The sequence below is a fragment of the Microtus oregoni genome, unplaced genomic scaffold, assembly GCF_018167655.1.
Source record: "Microtus oregoni isolate MIOR12 unplaced genomic scaffold, Mior012 000114F_ref0000099, whole genome shotgun sequence".
NCBI lineage: Eukaryota > Metazoa > Chordata > Mammalia > Rodentia > Cricetidae > Microtus > Microtus oregoni.
This window is the reverse complement of record NW_024544743.1, coordinates 1824130-1843445: the sequence shown is the minus strand read 5'-3', so window position 1 is coordinate 1843445 and position 19316 is coordinate 1824130. Positions and strand designations below refer to the sequence as shown.

The window sequence follows — 19316 nt, the reverse complement described above, 5'->3', positions numbered from 1 at the left end:
GTGTCCAGTTAAAGAAATACTGTAAGGAGACTTCCATCAATGGCAATGCAGTTCAGAGACCTACAGCATTAAAGATGGGCTTTTCTGACATTCTCTAGAAAAAATAAAGGCAGTTACTTCTAGTTCAACTTCTGGATCTCTCTCTTCTCCTTGTCGACTTCGAGTACTCTAAAATTAAAAAATAAAATAAATTAAGACAAATACAACTCTAGAGAAGTCAAGAAAAAGTTAATCTACTGAGAATACACAAAAATCTATGTTCACAAAAAATATCTGAAAGATAGAAAAAAGGTTGTGTCCAGTACTTCCCTTTTTCCTATGGATGTTTTATGCAGGTATTTGTATATAGATTAGAAAGATTGTGAAAAGAAGCAGGTATTAAAACAATACATATAGCAGAAGCAAAGTACATGGCCACAATGCGACCGCCTTTTTAAAAGTCCTAGCACCTGGGAGGCAGAAGCAGAGTGACTGATCTCTGAGTTCAAGGGCAGCCTGGTCTACAGAGTAAGATTCGAAACCCTGTCTCAAAAACAAAACAAAAAACACAACCACATACACACACACACACACACTTCTGAAGATTTCAAAACCAGTTCACAACAAAAATCACTATCACCATTAAAAATCCTATCATTTTAAAAAAGAGCCTGGCTGATCCTGATGGTGCATACCTTTAACCCTAGCACCAAGGAGGCAAAGGCAAGCAGGGTGAAGTGAGTTCAAACCCAGCCTGATCTACCTATTGACTTCCAGGCGAGGCTACAGAGTTAAACTTTGTCTCAAAAAAACAAAACAAGTCCTAAACAAAGAAAGGAAAACATACCTTCACTCTCCTTTGCATATCATCTTCCACGTCTTTCAGCATTCCTAGAATGAGAAATAGTAAGTTTTAAAACAAATCAGCATGCAAAACACACAAATTATTGTGAATTATCTCTGTAAATGGTTTATACCTGTAACTCGAAGATCTGTCACACTGTTGGCCATTTTAAATCCGTATGTCATTGACTGGAAATCTTCCTATATAAAAAAGAATTAATTAAGCTCTTGGATAGCAGCAACCGTATTTTTCTAACAAAATGACCAGTTACTTATAAAGAAATAGCATGCTATTCAGCATGTCTCAATATTGCCATTATACAGCTAGCCTTCCTTGCAGGCGTACAACTAGACACCTTGACATTACTGCTGTTATCTGTCCTGGGCTTTATCTGCTTGTTAGTGGTCTAGAGGTTAAGCATTCTCAAGTAGCATTACTCAAAGAAAACAGCAAATGTACATTTTATAGGCCATGGTTTAAAAAAAAAATATAAAAACAAAACAAAAAAAAAAAAAACAAGTTGGGCAGTGGTGGCACACACCTTTAATCCCAGAACCTGGGAGGCAGACAGGAGAATGTGAGTTTGAGGCTAGCCTGGCCTACAGACGCAGTTCCAAGATAGCCAAGGTTACAAAGAGAAACCCTGTCTCAAAAAGACAAAACAAAAAACCAAAAATCAAACCAAAGCATGGTTCTCCAGCCACTCCCGTCCCCGGCAAATTTCACTGCTAAGACAGGGGATTCACTGGGTTTACTCTGAAGAATGAATTTAACATTATCTTGTTGTGTGGTATTTCCCCCGTATAATAAATTTCTACAAATACATACAATTCTGGGATGCTTAGTAAAAAACAATGAGCACTGAATTCAACCGAGAATCATGTAAGGAAAGAGACAAAACACAAATCACAGATCCAAGTAGTGAGATGCACATGCCTGGTCTTCTAAAGACCCCAGGTGCGGTTTCAGAGGGTCAGTGTACCCCCTTTATTTCTTTGGACCTCTACTTCTCAAGTCTTACGTACCCAAGAGGAGCCCGATGTCCACTTTCTAGCACTTACCAGATGGGCACTCTACTTCCACCTCCTCATACGTGTGAGGAGCCTGAGGATCTGACCTGCAAGTTAACCTAATTCCTTCTCATCTCTCTCTAGTTCATTTCTGTATACCAGACACTTCCACCACTTGCTACAATTGTCCCTGATATAATTTTTTTGGGTGGTGGTGGTGGCAGGGACAACACACTACTTAGCGCTGGTTGGCCTGGAACTCAAGAGAGAGTGCTGGGACAAAGGTGTGCACCACCATCTATGGACTAGTCCTTGTGATGTGTTCAAGCACCCAATGCCAAAGGACTCCTACACAAGTCAGAATATGCCACTTGCCCCCATAGCAAAGTTCTTACCTGGTTTCATACCTCACAGTAACCTTTGTGCATGTTGGTACCACTCTCAAGGCCCACCCTAACTATATTCCAGCTCACAGCGTCTGTCCTTAGCTGGCATTTCTCTCTTAACACGCTTGCGTGTCCCCTTAGCCACAGAGCTTCTCACCACACAACATTCCACATGTGCTTATTTACTTATGTATTAACTACTTTGTCCCAAAGAATATATTTACGAAACTAGGGCCTTAATCCCCTGCTTCATCTTCAGGGCTCAGCACAGGGTTTGGCACGTAAGTACTTACTGTTCAATATGCACTAATGAATGATTTTGTGCTGGGTGTTTTTTGTCAACTTGACACAAAGCTAGAAGGATGTGAGTAGGAAGAGGGAATCTTAATGCCTTGGTTAGTGAACTACGCAGGAGGCCCAGCCCTGTGTGCGGTTGGCCTTGGGCAGGAAGTCCCAGGCTGCAGAAGCAGTCAGCAGCAGCACTCCTCCCTGCCTTCTGCTTTAGTTCCTGTTCCCAGGTTCCCGCCTTCCTTGAGTTCTTCCCCTGATTCTCTAAGTGCTGGCTAGTTTATTGTCAACTCAACACAGTAGACTTACTTGGGAAGAGGGACCCTCAATTAAGAAAATGCCTCCATAAGATTTGCCTATATGCAAATCTGTAGTATACTTCTTAATTAGCGATTGATGTGGAAAGGCCCAGCTCACTGTGGGTGTTGCCACCTCAGGGCAGGTGGTTGTCCTAGGGTATAAGACAGTAGCAGGCTGAACATGCCAGGAGAAGCAAACCAGTAAGCGGCATACACCAGGGACTCTGCCTCAGCTGCTGCCTCCTGTTTCCTGCCCTGGCTGCTCTCAGGACCAAGTGGGGGCCTGAGGACTGTACTGAAATAAACCCTGTCCTCCCAAGGAGCTTTTTTTCAGGTCTGTGGTTTTTTGTTTTTTTCTTAAATCACCATTGAAACCCTAACTAAGTCTGACTTACTGCACGGGGGGGGGGGGGGTGTCAAAATGTAAAAGGCAAATTACTAAATACATTGGGGGATAGCAAGAACTGTCCAACACCAGAGAATATCTGCTTCATTTAGAATGAGCTAGGTACTGCTTACTCCATGGTGGCCATGAATGAGCACAGAGCCCATGTAGGCAGATAGGCAGATCTATCTTTTCAAAAGAAAAGTCTGAGTTTTTAAGTTTACTGTATATCAAATCTTCCTTTAAAAAACTATGTAGGTCAACTGTGAGAAGACAACCAACCAACCTATTAGGTTTTAACCAAAAGACCTAAGGGAAGGTGTTTTCTAGGGGAACGTGGCAGGCTCTGTTTAGGTGTGTGTGCATGATTCACAGCATGGGTCAGGCTGTCTAACAAGAATTGAGTTGGCGTCACTGGAGCACTACTCCAGGGGAGACACAAAAACAAACTGCTGCCACGAAAATGTTTGTTCTGAAAGCTTTGTGGAATTGCAGACAAAAATCACTGCCAACCCAGGAAGGCCAGATACTGACTATACCCACTATCCAGACAGCGACCGAAGGCAGCCTGAGTCAGGGCTACGACACAAGAAATGGGATCTGTTTCACAAGACAGTTTTACATTGCTGTGACAGAAATTATAGAACAAGGAGATGTGGAATCATCCTTCTGTACTGTGAAGACGTGCTACCCTCGTTAGTTTAATAAAGAGCCACCTGGCTAACAGCTTGACAGAAAAAGGTTAGATGGGAGAGCTAGACCGAAAGAACGCTGGGAACAAGGGCAGTCCCAGCCAGACGCAGAGGGAGGACATGTAGGAAGCCACGTGACAGCATGTAAATAGAAATGTGCTAATTTAAGTTGTAACAGCTAGTTATAACAAGTCTAAGCTATAAGCTAGCCATTTATAATTAATAATAAGTCTATGTAGTTATTTTGGAGCTGGCTGATAGGACAGAAAAGTCTGCCACCATATGGCGTCCAAGGTCTGGCACCTACATCCACATAAGGCCTAAGAAAGTTTTTAAAATGGTTCTAAACGTGGGGCTGGAGAGATGGTTCAGAGGTTCAGAGCACTGACTGCTCTTCCAGAGGTCCTGAGTTCAATTCCCAGCAACCACATGGTGGCTCACAACCATCTGTAATGAGATCTGGTGCCCTCTTCTGGCCTGCAGGCGTATGTGCAGGCAGAATGCTGTATCCACAATAAATAAATCTATCTTTACAAAAAAAAAAAAAACCATTTAAAAAAAAGGGTTTTAAACAGACAGAAACAGAGTCAAACACTGTTTCCTAGTCTCATGCCAGCCATGGTATAGACACGTCTCCTGGCAGCTGCCTGCGTGCTTGAGTAGCCATAGCTGTTTAAGATTTTGCTCACGAGCACAGAAAAGATTACAGATATGCAGTAAAGCAAGTTCAGAGAGAACAAAAAACCTCTAAACAGGGTACAGTGCATTTAAAAATCTGTTTAGGCTTAAAGAAAAGAGAAAGTGTATAGACAGTCATTTAAAAAGTAAGTAGTTTAGCCGGGCGGTGGTGGCGCACGCCTTTAATCCCAGCACTCGGGAGGCAGAGGCAGGCGGATCTCTGTGAGTTCGAGACCAGCCTGGTCTACAGAGCTAGTTCCAGGACAGGCTCCAAAGCCACAGAGAAACCCTGTCTCGAAAAACCAAAAAAAAAAAAAAAAAAAAAAAAAGTAAGTAGTTTAAAGATAATAAAGTCTTTAAAGAGAAATGAAGTAATAGATATATAAATAATGAGATGATAAGCAAAGAATGGCTTTTAAATTTTTCAATATATACAAATAAAATAAAATCCATACTTTATCTATGAAGTGCAATTTACATTTCCCAAAGATAATAAAATGTTGAAATTTTAAGTAAAGAATTTAGTCATGCAGATTGGGAAATATAAAGGGAGTTTGGATCCTGTATGTTATTGTGTTGACTTTGAATTTTCTGATTGCTAATAAGTAAAAAACAGTCGCTAAGAGACCTGGAGTTGAAAGGAGGACCGCTGAAACAAACAGCCTAGCAATTTTATGACTGAACTTTACTTTTATCAAACGGAAGTCAAAAGTGCTTTGGAAACAAGAGGCCATGGATGTTCCAGGTTAATATGGATCAGGTTTCATCAGGGAAGACCTCCTGAATCTTGGCAGGCGATTGTATCAACAAAGGCTACAACTGGTCCTTCCATTTACCCCAATTTTCTCAGGGACCCCTTAAGATCCCTTTGCCCCCAGACAAGAGGAAGCAGTCTAGAGAACATTTCCTAGAGATGGGACAGACGGTCTTTGGTTATTTGTTGGTTATGGATGTTTGTTATCATTTAGGAGAATACAGGAACATAGAATAAAAAGATAAGTATTAACCTCAGATATATTTTACATTGGCAAGGATTCTGGTTTACTGATACAAATTTAAAGTTACTTTTGTTATACTGTATATATGATTTTACTCATTTGGGGTATTGTGCTTATGCAGCTCATTTAAAAATGTAACCTAAAATTACAAAATACAGGATAGTAATTAGTCATCTACAATAATCAAACGTGTACCGTATTAGGCATGTTTTCAAAGTTAAACACTGCTCGCTTATAAATAAATAGAAAAAAAACAAAGTTAAACAGATATATTTAGATAGATAAATGGTCTTCAAACACTTCAGAGACCTACAGAATATGGCTTTAAGCCTTTAATCCCAGCACTCGGGAGGCAGAGGCAGGCGGATCTCTGTGAGTTTGAGGCCAGCCTGGTCTACAAGAGCTAGTTCCAGGACAGGAACCAAAAGCTACGGAGAAACCCTGTCTCGAAAATTAAAAAAAAAAAAGATATTTAATAACTAGAGGCTTTTCATGACAGTGAGAAATGTCGCCTTCTGGCAGCACCAATTTACCTCAAAAGATGACAATAGGCATCAAAGAACCTCCATATGAAGTTTTCTTACTTTGTAACAACAGCTAACCATTTGGGCAAGAAACTGCCCTTGCTCTGACTGCTGAGAGTATACTGTCCAAAATGGACCAGCAGAATGCATAAGTAAGCAACTCTCAAACTTTGCCTAGACAAGGTTTTTCAAAATTCCCTGCTTCTGAGAAATATCTGTCAGATATACTAGGCCTAAAGGCCAAAAATGGACGCCCCAACGTTGCAAAGGAACTCCGAGTCACTATCCAGGGAGCCAGATGCCCCTGTCAATGTGTAATATTACATCCTTCTGGGGTCTTTCAAAGACAAAATAGTTAGACTTAATAGTTTTTCTTAGTTTTGAAAAAAAATTACTAGGTATAAAACTTTAAATTCACAAAGATAATAGAATATTTTATCCAAATCTGCCAAATAAAAACAGACTAGATATTCTAACTGTAATTCTTACTTGATAACTGTCTTTGTTGCATATAATTTTACTGTGTTAAAGTTAAAATTTTCCTTTTAAATTGGACAAAAAAGGGGAGAAATGCTGTAGAACAATCCTTTTGTGCACTGTGAAGATGTGTTGCTCTCATCGTTTTAATAAAGAGCCAACTGGCCAATAGCTAGGCAGGGAGAGGTTAGGTAAGGAAGAAGGGTGGAGTCGCCAGCCAGCCAGAGAGAGAGTAGGATTTGTAGAAAATGAGGTAACAATACATGAGCCATACAGAAGCATATAAATTAAAAAATATGGGTTAAGTTGTAAGAGTCAGGTAATAGTAAGCCTAAGCTACTGGCCGAGCATTTAAAATTAATAAGTCTCTTGTCTTGTTTATTGGGGAGCTGGCAGTCCTGATGAAAAAATCCTGCCTACATTTTTATAAGGCCAGAAGGCAGTGACTCTTTTGTCTGAATGTCTTGATATTGGGAACACTGCTCTGTTCACAGGACACTCGGTGAACAGGACTACTAGGAGCACGGGAGGCTGAAAGCTCTACTACATAGCCGACACACGATCAGTATTCACAAGAGTGGCTTTGAGATCCCCTTGCCTTAGCTTCCCTGATAGTTGGAACATGTAGGTGTGTGCAACCACAGGCAGCAATGTTCACCCCACAGGATCTTACTGTATAGACCAGGCTAGCCTTGAATTCATTACTCTTCTCTGCCTCTGTGTTCTGTGTGTCTGGATTGCAGACATGTGCCACACATGGTAACAGCAATGCTTTTTAATAAATACTCCTTAGTTACAGACGTGGACATAGACACGAGTCACAGAATCACTCATCTACAGCAAGGTAAGACAGCCAATGAATTTCTGGGTTTCTTTACCTCTTCAAAAACAGCAGCTTTATTTACTTTTTCCCTTGCAATGTCACAGATCTTCAAGATCCCCAGAGCAAATGCTTTCATGGCAGGATCTTCTATGAAGTCCGGATTATGAATGTAAAGGCACGTAAACACTGTCTGTGCCAGGGAGTGGCCTTCTAACCACGTGATCTGTTGAGGAGAAAGAATGAATGAATAAATCATTTCAAGTGCTACACAGGGTTTGCAAAGTCTAAAATTGAGCCAGAGTCCTAGACACATATCCCAACAATTAATTATAAGATTGAAAAGATAATCAATTAAAGAGAATGTCACAGTAGACAGGACTGAGAATAAGCTTTCACTGGCTAGATTTCACGAAGCCTACATAATCTGGGTCTCCAATGCTCTGGAACATGAAACTGTTTTGCGCATGAAGCTAGTGCTCTAAGGGGTCTATATTTTCAATTTTCAAACCACAGTACTCCCTCTCACTGTAAGTGCCTAGCCATCAATGAGAAACATTCTTAAGCCTAATATTCCAATCTGTGACACCTTAGTGTCTAATCAAAGTAGAGAAACTATACAGCATTGAAAAGCAAACAATTCTACATTGCAATCAATAGAATGCATGGGTTAGGGAATTCAGTCTTAGAACTGACCAGGTTTTAAGCTTCTCCATCCATCACTAACTCAACAACAGAACTGTCTCCTTTAGATTATAAAATAAAACATCCTTGCCTCCCATATAGGGCTTGCTACTCCAATGAGAAGGATCTTTCCACAATAAAGATAAACATCCAACACTATTTCTCCATAATCTACAGGCTGGACCGCCAACAATAGTCAGTACTAACTGCCATCTCCCCCAAATTATGCTAGATATTTTCATATATTTCATCTCATGTTTCTCTAGTCCTTTTAGAAAAGAGGTTATTTTCCTCCTTCTACATGTAAGTAAACAAAGTCAACACATGTAAGTTAAGTTTCCCCAGGTTTATCCTAAAACCCAAGAACTATGTGACTAAAAACATATGTTACTAGAAGACACAGTAAGAAATGGATGGGAAATGTTTTGATTAGGGTGTGAACTTAGAATGATTGTGCAGAAGATTTTCCAGATGAAAACCCATGCCTCATTAAAGCCCAAAGAGTCTCATACAGGTTCCGCTCAACTTTGACAACAATTCTCCCTCTGCTTACTGTTCCATCCTGCTGGAGTTAGCCACAGCCTTGACTGTCGGCTCCCTGCCAACTCTGTTCTGCCTGTGAACATTCTGGTCAACCCCGTACCAGTATGATTTCTTTGTCTACTCCTTCTTAGTCCCTACTGGGCTCTCAGACTTCCTCTGTCCTACAACACCACCCTGAAACTACTGACTAGTTACCAGTATGTGTCTTTGCACTTCTACTCCCAGCAATCCTCCCTGGGCTTCCATATTCCTTTAGGAATAGTATTGCTACAAGGTAATAAATCTTTTCGAGACAGACAGAATTCTGGCAGTACCCCTTCAGTAATGTAGCCTCAGGCATCATAATAAAATGTTGAAATAAGCAAGATGTAGGTGAGAAACAGTACATGTCAACAACTCATGTGCATGTGCTTCTGATACATCCCATTACCAACACTGCCTAACAGACAAATCAACAGATGCTACAAAAACACGGGACCTAACTACAATTGGATCACCCTGCCAGAAGACATGCACCCAGCACAGACAAATCCCTAGAGTATGTCTGTGGCATAGGACAGCAGCAAAGCAGATCCCCAAAGCCAGTCCACACCTCTCTCTGCTTCAACTGGACTCATCTCATGGGACCTCAATTACACATTTCCCCTGGCAACTTGAAAAGAGAGCACTGTGGATAATGGCTGTAATTTTATCTTCACCGAAACAAAGCACCCACTTAACAGCACACATGACCAGAGCAGTGCCACAGCCCAGGTTAGGTGAAACACGGCTTCCATGGCCTAACTTAGTCTGTGAATCTTGTGTTGACTCTCTGAGGCCTGACAGTGCATAATTTCATATTCAACATGGTGCACACACTTTACATTCAAAGATTCAGGTAAGCCACAGTTTAATTAACCAACAATCTTGTTTTAATTCTTACCAAACAGCAAAAACAGGTATCCATTATTCCTATCAACTCAGGCAAGGTGAGATCTTTAATTTTAATGGTGCCATCCTAAAAAGGAAGGAGCATATAAACAGAAAGTTAAGAAAATTATTATGTACACTTGTATTTTATATTTTAAAACTAGGTATTTATTAAAAAAAAATCCAAAGAAAACACTAATATCTGATAAAACCAAGACACCAACTTCATTTTTTTGTTCTTAGAAACAAAATTTTGTTTCTTGTTCTGTCTATGATACTCATGGAAGACCTGGGACTCCTGATCCTCCGGCCTCAACCTCTCAAGAGCTGAACTGACTGACCACGCCCAGTGAGACATAAGCACTTTGTCAAACTTTAACACACCACTGAAGAAACCATGTATCTTAAAGTCTTTATTAATTTATCTTAAATATTGAATAAGAAAAATCAAAGTCTAATTTGAAACAATAAAGGTCCTTATAATAATAAGTCCAGTCTTTCTACACACAGTGTCTCAGGTCTATAAGCCCAGCACTTGTGAAGTCAGGAGGAACAGGAGCTCAATGCCAATGAAACTACATGAGATTGTGCCTCCAGGAAGGAAGGAAAGGCAGAAGGAGGAAGAGAGGCCAAATCATTAAGTATTTCTAAAGCACAGTCAAAATTACACAGCCCAGGTTGGGATGACAGGCATATACTACCTACTGGCTGAAAATTAGTTTTGTTTATTTATCTCATTTACTCCCCCCTGTTCTCTCGTTCTCTCTCGTGTTCTCTCGTTCTCTCTCGTGTTCTCTCTCTCTCTCTCTCTCTCTCTCTCTCTCAAATATTGCCTCATTCTGTAACTTGCACCTCACAGCAACTCTACCCCAGCATCTCAGTATATTACAACATGAAATGTATCTGAGTCAAACATCCTGAATATATACTCAAATGTCTTCAAAATTAATTCAAAGAATACACAAGTGGACAATCTAGAGCAAGTTCATGAGAACCTCAGGTCATTAACTTCTAGATTTTAACTGAGACTGGTAACTAATATATATTTATATTTAGACAAAGTTTAACAAAGCCCAGACGGATCTCGAAGTCACTATATAGCTGAGGACAATCTTAAACGCCCAATCCTCCTGCCTCTACCTTCCCCAGGGCTGAAAGTATAGGAAAGTACCATCATGCCTGCTTTAGAGCAGTGCTTACCTTGTGTCTGAGAGGCTTTAAAGAATATAGGTGAACAGTTTGTATGATTTCAGTATTAAGCATGCTTTTTATTTTGGTTTGATTTTTCAAGACAGGATTTGTCTGAGTAGCTCTGGCTGTCCTGGAACTCGCTCTGTAGACCAGGTTGGCCCCAAATTCACAAGACCCACCTGCCTCTGCCTTAAGTGGTGGGATTAAAGGCATGCACCACCACTGCCTGGACAAGCACATTTTAACATAAAAAAAGGTATGTTTTAAAAGCCAGAGACATACAAAAATACAATAACTACCTTGATAGCTTGTTCAAAATTGAGAACCTTCCGATTTACTTGGTTTCCAATCATACCAGCATCCATCTTGGGATCCATCATTTCAATAGCAGACATGGCTTCAAAAAGGCCAAATCTACAAATAAATGAGCCCACAAGCTGTTTTTAAACTCAGATTTCCAAAATGGTACAAAAATTACCATGGTATTTTGAAAACTACAGCATTCCATGTATTTCTTTGTATTACTGTTTAATTTGCTAAAACTTCCATTTCAATTAATCATCATTTAGCAAAAAAATTCATGTATTCACCATACAATTATCTTACATGTTCTGTGGAGGAAAGAACAGAGCATCTTTACATTTCCCTCAACAGAATACGAACCAGCAGCTTTCAGAAGAAAGAGATCTACTCCTGTCAGATGGCTTAACTTAAATAACTTCCTTTCATTTCAAAATAATGTTATCATGTGAAATGTTTTTCATTTTCCATGTTATCTTTTTTGTATGTGTGGGTGTCTGTAAGTTGGAGGACAGGCTCAGGGGTCATCCTTTAGACACATCTCTTCTTGGCCTGGAGCTCACCAATTAAGCTGGCCGAGTGGCCAGCAATCCTCTAGTGATTCCATTGTCTCTGCCTTATCATTTCTAGGATTACAAACTCATGCAGGGATTTTACAGGGTTCTAGAGATTAAACAAAGGTCTTCAATATTTACAAGGCAAACACTTTATCAACTGAGCCATCTCCCCAATTGTAGCTCCATTTTCTTCATACCTAATCAATTTTCAAAGTTCAAAATTTTGATGTTTATGTAATGCAAAACAATCCAGAAACTCTGATTGGTAATCATAGAAAATAGTAACTATATATTGAAAACTGATTATAAAGATTTGAGGCATGCCTCAAAAGATGAGGAAAAGATGAGGCTTAACTAAAACCTTGACTTGCACAACTACTGACAACTACCCCATTGCTGCGGGAGCTCATTCTGCTCCTTCAGCCAATAGCCTTTAGATACCTGATCACTTGGGTGTGGTCTCTTTTGCTTTAAAAAGTAGTGGTAGCGCTGCTCTCACTCTCTCGCTTCTGGGTCTGCTTCTGGCTGCTAGACTCTGTTCCTGTTCGCTCAGAGGGCTGTTGTCTAGGACAGTGATCTGTAAGTTTTCCCCTTAAATAAATAACCCTTTTATTAATCATAATTCCAAGCTGGTGTGGGATTGTTCTGTAACTTCGCTTTCATCTGGCACCTTGTGGGCCCATCTGAGAAAATGCTACTATCAATACAATAAGTCACGTTTAACTCTGTTCTTTTCTATCTAAGTAACTTCCCAAGCTCTCAGACTTTCTGTGGATGCAGTTGTCCACGTGGGCGTCATTTGTTGTTGGCATTCTCTGTCCTGCCCAGTTTCCACAGTCGTTAAGTCCCAAAGAAATCACACAGAGGTCTACATTAACTATAAACTGATTGGTCCATTAGCTCAGGCTTCTTATTAACTCTTATAACTTAAATTAGCCCATTATTCTTATCTATGTTAGCCACATGGCTCAGTACCTTTTTCGGCAAGGCAGCCATATCTTGCTTCTTCTGTGGATGGGCTAGGACTGTGGAGGAATGGGCTTTCCTCTTTCCAGAATTCTCCTGTTCTCTTTGACCCACCTCTACTTCCTGTCTAGTTGTCCCGCCTATACTTCCTGCCTGGCTACTAACCAATCAGCATTTATTTAAAATATAATTGACAGAATACAGACCATGGTCCCACACCACTTGCCCCTCTTTTTAAAAAAAAAAAACAAAAACAAAAAACAAAAAACAAAAAACAAAAAAAACCCAAGAACATCCAGTCCATTAAAAAAAACAAACAAACAAAAAAACTAAAAGTGGCTGGGACCAACAAGCAGTCTCTCCTTGCAACACCCCATCACTCTAAATAATTTCTCTTAAATAAAATCAATAGAGGGTTTGTATCAGCAGCACACATATACTAAACCCAACAGAAAGACATAAAAAAGAGCTTTTAAGGACTAGTGATGTAACTCAGAGGCAAAAGCCTGTGTTCAATTTCCAGTTCTAAAAGAACAAAATAAACTCCATGGGGACAAACGTCCTGCCATGACCTTAATGTGATGTTCAGGTTAAGACGCTCTGGCATTTGTTCATAGTACAGCAAAGACAACACTCTCACACACATTAGATGACCGCTGACCAAAGCCCAAAAGGACTGACCAGAATAGTATCTTTTCAAAGAGTACTGAAGTTAAAAAGGAAAGCACTCAAGAATGCAAGAGAATTTTGTCAACAAAAACAATACAGCACAATTTGGCTTCATCAACTACCGAAGAATGCTATAAACTAAGAATAAATAAAAATGTCTAGAACACATTCTAGATATCTAGAACAGATTCTATGGAAATTACCAAAAAGAAGGAATATCAAACTACTGAAAACACCAGTCAACACTGTTGAGAAAAATCACTCATCACATGGAAAAATGCAAATGTATGTTTATACAATTTAAGAAAAATAAATCAGATGTAAGTTCTAAACCTATAAAACAAGCAAATAAAACCTCTTCTCTGATAATCTACAAGCTATAAAGGAAAAGCAACTGCAGAAATATTCTAAATTCTTGTGGTGGTTTTAATGCAATTGGCCCCCATAATCTCATAGGGAGTGGCACTATTAGGATGTGTGGCTTAGCTGGAGTGGATATGGCCTTGTTGGAGGAAGTGTGTCACTGTGGGACCGAACTTTAAGATTTCCTATGCTCAGGATACTGCCCAATGTCTCAGTCGACTTCCTGCCGCCTGTAAGGCAAGATGCAGCCAGCGCCATGTCTGCCTACCACCATGCTCCCCACCGTGATAATGGACTGAACCTCTGAAACTGTAAGCCAGCCCCAATTAAATGGTTTCCTTCTAGGAGTTGCCATGGTCATGATGTCTTTTCACAGCAAGAAAAAAGCCTAACTAAGACAGCTCTCAATGTGGATTAGCAAGTTATCTCACCTGAGAGAAGCTGCTACATATTCAAACTCTGTTCTCAAGCTGACTTCGGACATATGCAACTTAGATCCAGCAGGTATTTGTAAAGCTTTCTACATGAATCTTTGCATGCTAAGGTTTTAAGAGCAAAATAAGTCTCTTCCTGTTCCTCCAGCAAAAACTGTCTAATTTTATCTACTTGCTAATTCAAGATTTTATAATCCTCACCCCGAAGCAACCTGGTCACAGCATGTTTCTACCACAGTGGGGGAATAAACAGAAAAAATAAATAAGCCAGTACTTCCTTTTCTTTGTTTCACTTGGAGATCTTTGATTTTCTTCCGCACCAGCATTTAGTCACCAATAAATCTACCACACTAGACATACACTTGATAGTTTTCTTCAAGAAATCCCATGTTGAATATATTCAACTTCATAAAAAGGATCCCACAGTCTCATGTTTCCTGTCTTAACCAGGTCAGCCACTTAAGATAGCTCACCCAAGTGGAAATTGTATTTATAATTCATTTTAACAGCTTTGAAGCATAACTTTACTTGGACTTCAAGAACTAGTCTATGTGAGAAAAAAGATTAAAGTATTACACTCTTTCAAAGGACACGACACTCACAGCTTATCATGAAGCAGTTCTCCCAACTTCAGTTCTGAAAGAAACAAAGTGAAAAATTACTGAGTAATAATCAGGTTCAAGTTCCAAGACTAGGAGCAAACCCACTTGATTACTAAGATGCATTCTCTAAGGACTGTAGTTCACTCAGTTATAATGGTGCTTTCAAGAACATTATAAAGTAGATGAAGAGAAGAAAAAAAAAAGACTGAAAATTAACAAGCCAACAACCCTCTTAATATTCCAATAAGAATTAAAAATTTAAAAATCATTTTTAAATTACTAATATAGTTTACCATGTTCTAAACTTTTTCACAGAAACAACTGCTGCCTCTCTGGTTATTTTAAGACCACATCATCATCTAGTCTTTGTTGTGAGAGGAACAATGTTAAAATCACATTTAAAGATTCAAATTTACTTAAATGTACAAAACACTTTGAGTAAACTGCTAATCCACACGATGTTCATGAGATGAAGATGAAGGTAAGTGGTAGAGCGGTCACCCAGCGTGTTCCACACCTAGCATTGCATCCCAGCAGAGAAGGGAGCGAGAAGGCAGCAGAGACGGGTGTGTGTGTGTGTGTGTATGTGTGTGTGTATATGTGTGTGAAACGACAGTTTTCAAACTTGAGTTTTAAAATGAACCAGAGATCGTCCTAAACCCAACCTTCCTATATCACTTGAAACCAGTCAAACCCCACGGAAGGACTCCAACCGTGCTTCTAAAGCAGCCTAAGTGATGTCAAAGACAAATACCACATGTATTGTCTCACATGGGGATCCCAGCTTCCAATTTTAATGTGTGTTTCTGAGGAAGTACGTGGAGGTCATGAACTAGAAAAGGAGCCACAAAAGAGCAGAAGCAGGCATTAAAGAAAGGAGGGGGGGGGGGCAACAGAACAGAAGAGACAAGAAAGGAGGAGAGATAGGTAGTGAGGTTAACTAAGCATGTATGAAAGTGTGATGAAGTAACTTGCTATTCTGAATGCTAAATGTTAAATTAGTGCATTAAACATTTAAAAACACATCAAGGAGACTACTTTCTCAGTCTCAGGCTCAAAACCCTCCACACTGCCCAGAAAACAATCTCACACCAACAAAAGAAAAGAACGGCACATAAGAGTCTCACCTAAAAGTTGTTCTCTAACCAAGCAGAATTATTGGGTATCCCAAAACAAATTCTCAATGAACTCAGGCTCAAATGGTTTACCTCAATCTAGGGTAATTTCCTCATCTTCACTATCAGAAATGTGGCCTTTCCTTTAAGATACAACTTCCCTACTTAGATTTATGAAAACAGCCCTCTAATACAAATTATTTTAAAAGACAAAACAAAACCAGCACCCAATGACACACGTGAGCCATGGGATCACCCAGACCTCTGAGCATAGACTACCACATACACAGGTTTCCTTCTGGTAGACATACAGCAGCACACACGTAGGTCCCTCCACGACCTGAGACACTTCAATTGGACATGCAGTTCAAACCATAATGGGATGGCTATGCTCAGCTGCCTCCTTTACAGCTAGGCCGCGCCAGTCTTCACGCCTCTCCTTCAAAGACACCTTATTATTACCACAGACCTGGCCCTAGAAAGCAGAGGGTTCAGGAATGAACTCCTTAACATCTGAGCTCACCACTTTACCTTTATCTTCACCTTAACCAGATTTTCGTTTGTCTTTTTCTTACCCCAGCACCAGTATATCCTACATTCTCCCTCACTACCAAGATCTTGAACCCATCCTTCTCTTGAAATTCAAGCTTTCCCTGGTGCTTGTTCCTTCCTCTCATTCTTCAGTCTCTCCCTTTAACAACGGACACACTCATATTTACAATTACTTCTAGACACTGCTGGGAGGGGTGCTTATTTGTTATAGAAGGAAGTTATGTTTCTCCGAGGGAACCTCTGGGTTTCAAGTGATCCTCCTGACCAGAACATCAGAGTAGCTTGGACTACAAGTGTGTCCACTAAACCCAGTTATTCCCTAACACAGGCGCTTCTACATGCCATACACAGCTCTGTAGTCTAGAGTTATACATGATCTCTGCCCTCGTCAAAATTCCTCAAGGTAGGTAAGGCTGACAATAAGCAACAAATAACTACAATTATGGTTCTGACAGATTAAACACTGAAGAAAGTAAAACATGGTGATTCAGCTGAGATACACTTAGCTGAATGGCTTACAGCTGTCCTTCTGAGCTCTTCACAGGCAAGGTAACAAACAGCACAGAAGTGGCTCAGTATGTGAGCGTCTGATGAAAGTTAAGATGGAGTAAACAAGACTCACCAAGCTCTGGCAAGGCAGCCTGGCGCTCAGCAACAAGAGGGTGACGGGAAAGGATAGCGCAAAGGCAGAAAATGGAACCTGAGCATGAAGCAGGGGAACCCTGGAAAAAGAGTCTGAACTTTACTCCAACAGAAAGCCAGCTGAGGATCGTAAGAGTGATAGGATAGGATCATTTTCACACCTCCAACAAGCAACAATTCTTTAGTTCCTACAGCCAGACATTATGGTCATTTCAGCATCTTTCTTCTCTTCTCTCTGGTTAGACAGGGTCTCACTCTCACTGTGTGGCCCTGGCTGGTCTGGAACTTACTGTACAGACCAGGCTGGCCTTGCATGCCTCTGGATTGCTGGGACTGAGTGTGCATTTCCACACCTGCCCATTATCTAACCTGTTAAAGTCAGAAGGATTTAGAGGGGGGAAAGTGCCTTGGAGCTGGAAAGATGGCTCAGCAGTTAAGAGCATTTGGTGAACAATCACAAGGACCAGAGAGTTTGGAATTCCAGCATAAGCCAGGATTCCAGAAAAGACTTGTAACCGCATCTCCAGGGGATCCAATACCTTATCCTGGCATCCATGTGCACACAGGTGTTTGCACCCTCATACATATGTACATACAAATACATAAACCAAGACCTTTTTAAAACATGCCTCGACATCTGTATCTAATGTTTTACCAAATACACACAGGCTTTAAACCAAACTTAAAATCAGAGAGCAAAGAGCTCAACAAAATTGAGCCTAAGATGTGTACAGGACGAGCAGGAAATTCAAGGTCATCCTCCACAGCAGAGACTTCCTTGTCAGCCTGGGCCACAGGACTTTCTCAAAAATAAACAAAACGACCACAAATTTGGCAAAAATCACAGGGTTGTTTCGCTTTTTTTTTTTTTTAAAAAAAAAAGGGTAAAGTTGAGAAAACACAAATATGATTTTACTTTATCCTGTCTGACTTTAAACCAATAGCCAAAAAATTCAAACTTACCTCGACAAGCATCTTCAAAATCCTGGGTTATGTCCACCCAACTCGTGCTACTTTTTTCCATCTTTTCAGGGACACTTAGCTCCCACCCTGAATCATCCTCATCCACAGCAGCTTTCATAACCATTATGCCTGTAAAATGAACACTGGTGTGAGTCGGAGGGCAGCATTTGGGCAGGAACAGTATCCTCAGCACTACCTAAGTACCGGGTAAAGACTTCCTAAACTCCGTAGGCAGAACGCCTTCGATCCATTGGCTGGAAAGCAACAATCCTCTGTGCAATCAGACCTCACGTTAAAGCTGCTGCTGCTCACGCGCCGACATGCCCACCTGCCAGGACTCAGCTTCTTCTAACCAGTTCGGAGATCTTCCACCCTCCCAGCCCAAGAAACAACTCCGGGGACCGCCGGCTTTGCGCACCGGCCTCCGGAAACCAGAACCGCCCTCTCGGCTCGACAGCAGCCGAGCAGCGCTCACCGCACGGGCTTCGCTAGACCCGGGCCTCGCCTCGCCCTTGCAGGCGCGTCCCCTCAGACCCCGGCCCGTGGAGGAGAAACGCGGGCGGCCGAGGCGGGGACGTGCGTCCACGCGGCGCCTCGCGGGGAAGATGCGGCTCCGCGCGGCCCTCGTCACCCGGGCGACACGGGCACAGCCCGGCCTCCCTGGCGGCGCGCGCTCCCGGCTCCGGCCGGAGGTGCGGCGAGGAACCGGCCAGCGCCGGCTCCGGGGTCGGGCCCACGAGGGTGGCGGGGTCGTGCAGGCCCCACGCACGCCACCCCAGGTGCTTTTCCCACCACCGTCCGCGCCACCACGCACCGTCCGCGCCACGAAGCTAACGACACCGCCGCCACACCGCCGCCCCCTCCCCTCTCAGCCCCGCCCCGCCCCGCCGGCCGCCTGCGCGCATGCGTACGCCCCGGGCGCGCGATCCCGCCCCCATACTCTCGGGACTCCGCTCCGGCCACGCCCTCTCCCTCACCTAGGCCACCGTACCAGGATAGACGGGCGTCCTCCCTTCTCGCGGGATGGGAGCCCATCGCGAGACCGGAAGCCGCCTCCAAATTCCTCCCCTCCGGTAGAGTCCTGGTAGGGGAAAAGACCCGGGAGAGGCGGAGCCTGAGGACTGGCAGCTGGCCTCATCCAGTCCTGGAAGACTCTGAGAGTTGACTCTAAGGGGAAGGGGAGGAGCTTGGCGGAGCTTCCGGTAGTGCAAACTGGGTATACGTCTTTTTGTAGTGCGGAAGGACTTCATAAGAGAAAGAAAAACAAAACGTCTATGTAGAGCTGCGATTTTCTTCCCACTCAGATGTTTTAAGTTTTTCTTATAAAGTCATACCTCAATCAAGTAGATTTTGTGTGGGTGTAGCTGGGAAAAAAACCCAGGTCCTGAATTAATTTTAAAGAAATACAAAAGGAAAGACATGACTTCTAGTATGATGGAGGAGGAG

General features: G+C 41.8%; 1 protein-coding gene across 3 annotated transcripts in view; it reads right to left on the bottom strand.

Annotated features, from left to right (window-relative positions):
* LOC121443887 (N-alpha-acetyltransferase 35, NatC auxiliary subunit) overlaps nucleotides 1-18749 on the bottom strand; it is a 46368-nt gene extending 27619 nt beyond the window's left edge. The window contains exons 1-9 of one of the 3 annotated variants that reach the window (XM_041645633.1): nucleotides 18685-18749; nucleotides 17871-17999; nucleotides 14599-14632; nucleotides 11007-11121; nucleotides 9530-9604; nucleotides 7439-7606; nucleotides 957-1023; nucleotides 827-870; nucleotides 118-168 (exon numbers count right to left, since the gene is read on the bottom strand). In XM_041645633.1, the coding sequence (XP_041501567.1) occupies nucleotides 118-168; nucleotides 827-870; nucleotides 957-1023; nucleotides 7439-7606; nucleotides 9530-9604; nucleotides 11007-11121; nucleotides 14599-14632; nucleotides 17871-17994 (678 nt within the window). In that variant the 5' untranslated portion in view covers nucleotides 17995-17999; nucleotides 18685-18749. The other 2 variants (XM_041645634.1, XM_041645635.1) reach the window with 2 other exon arrangements.
* Nucleotides 18750-19316: the final 567 nt, after the last annotated feature.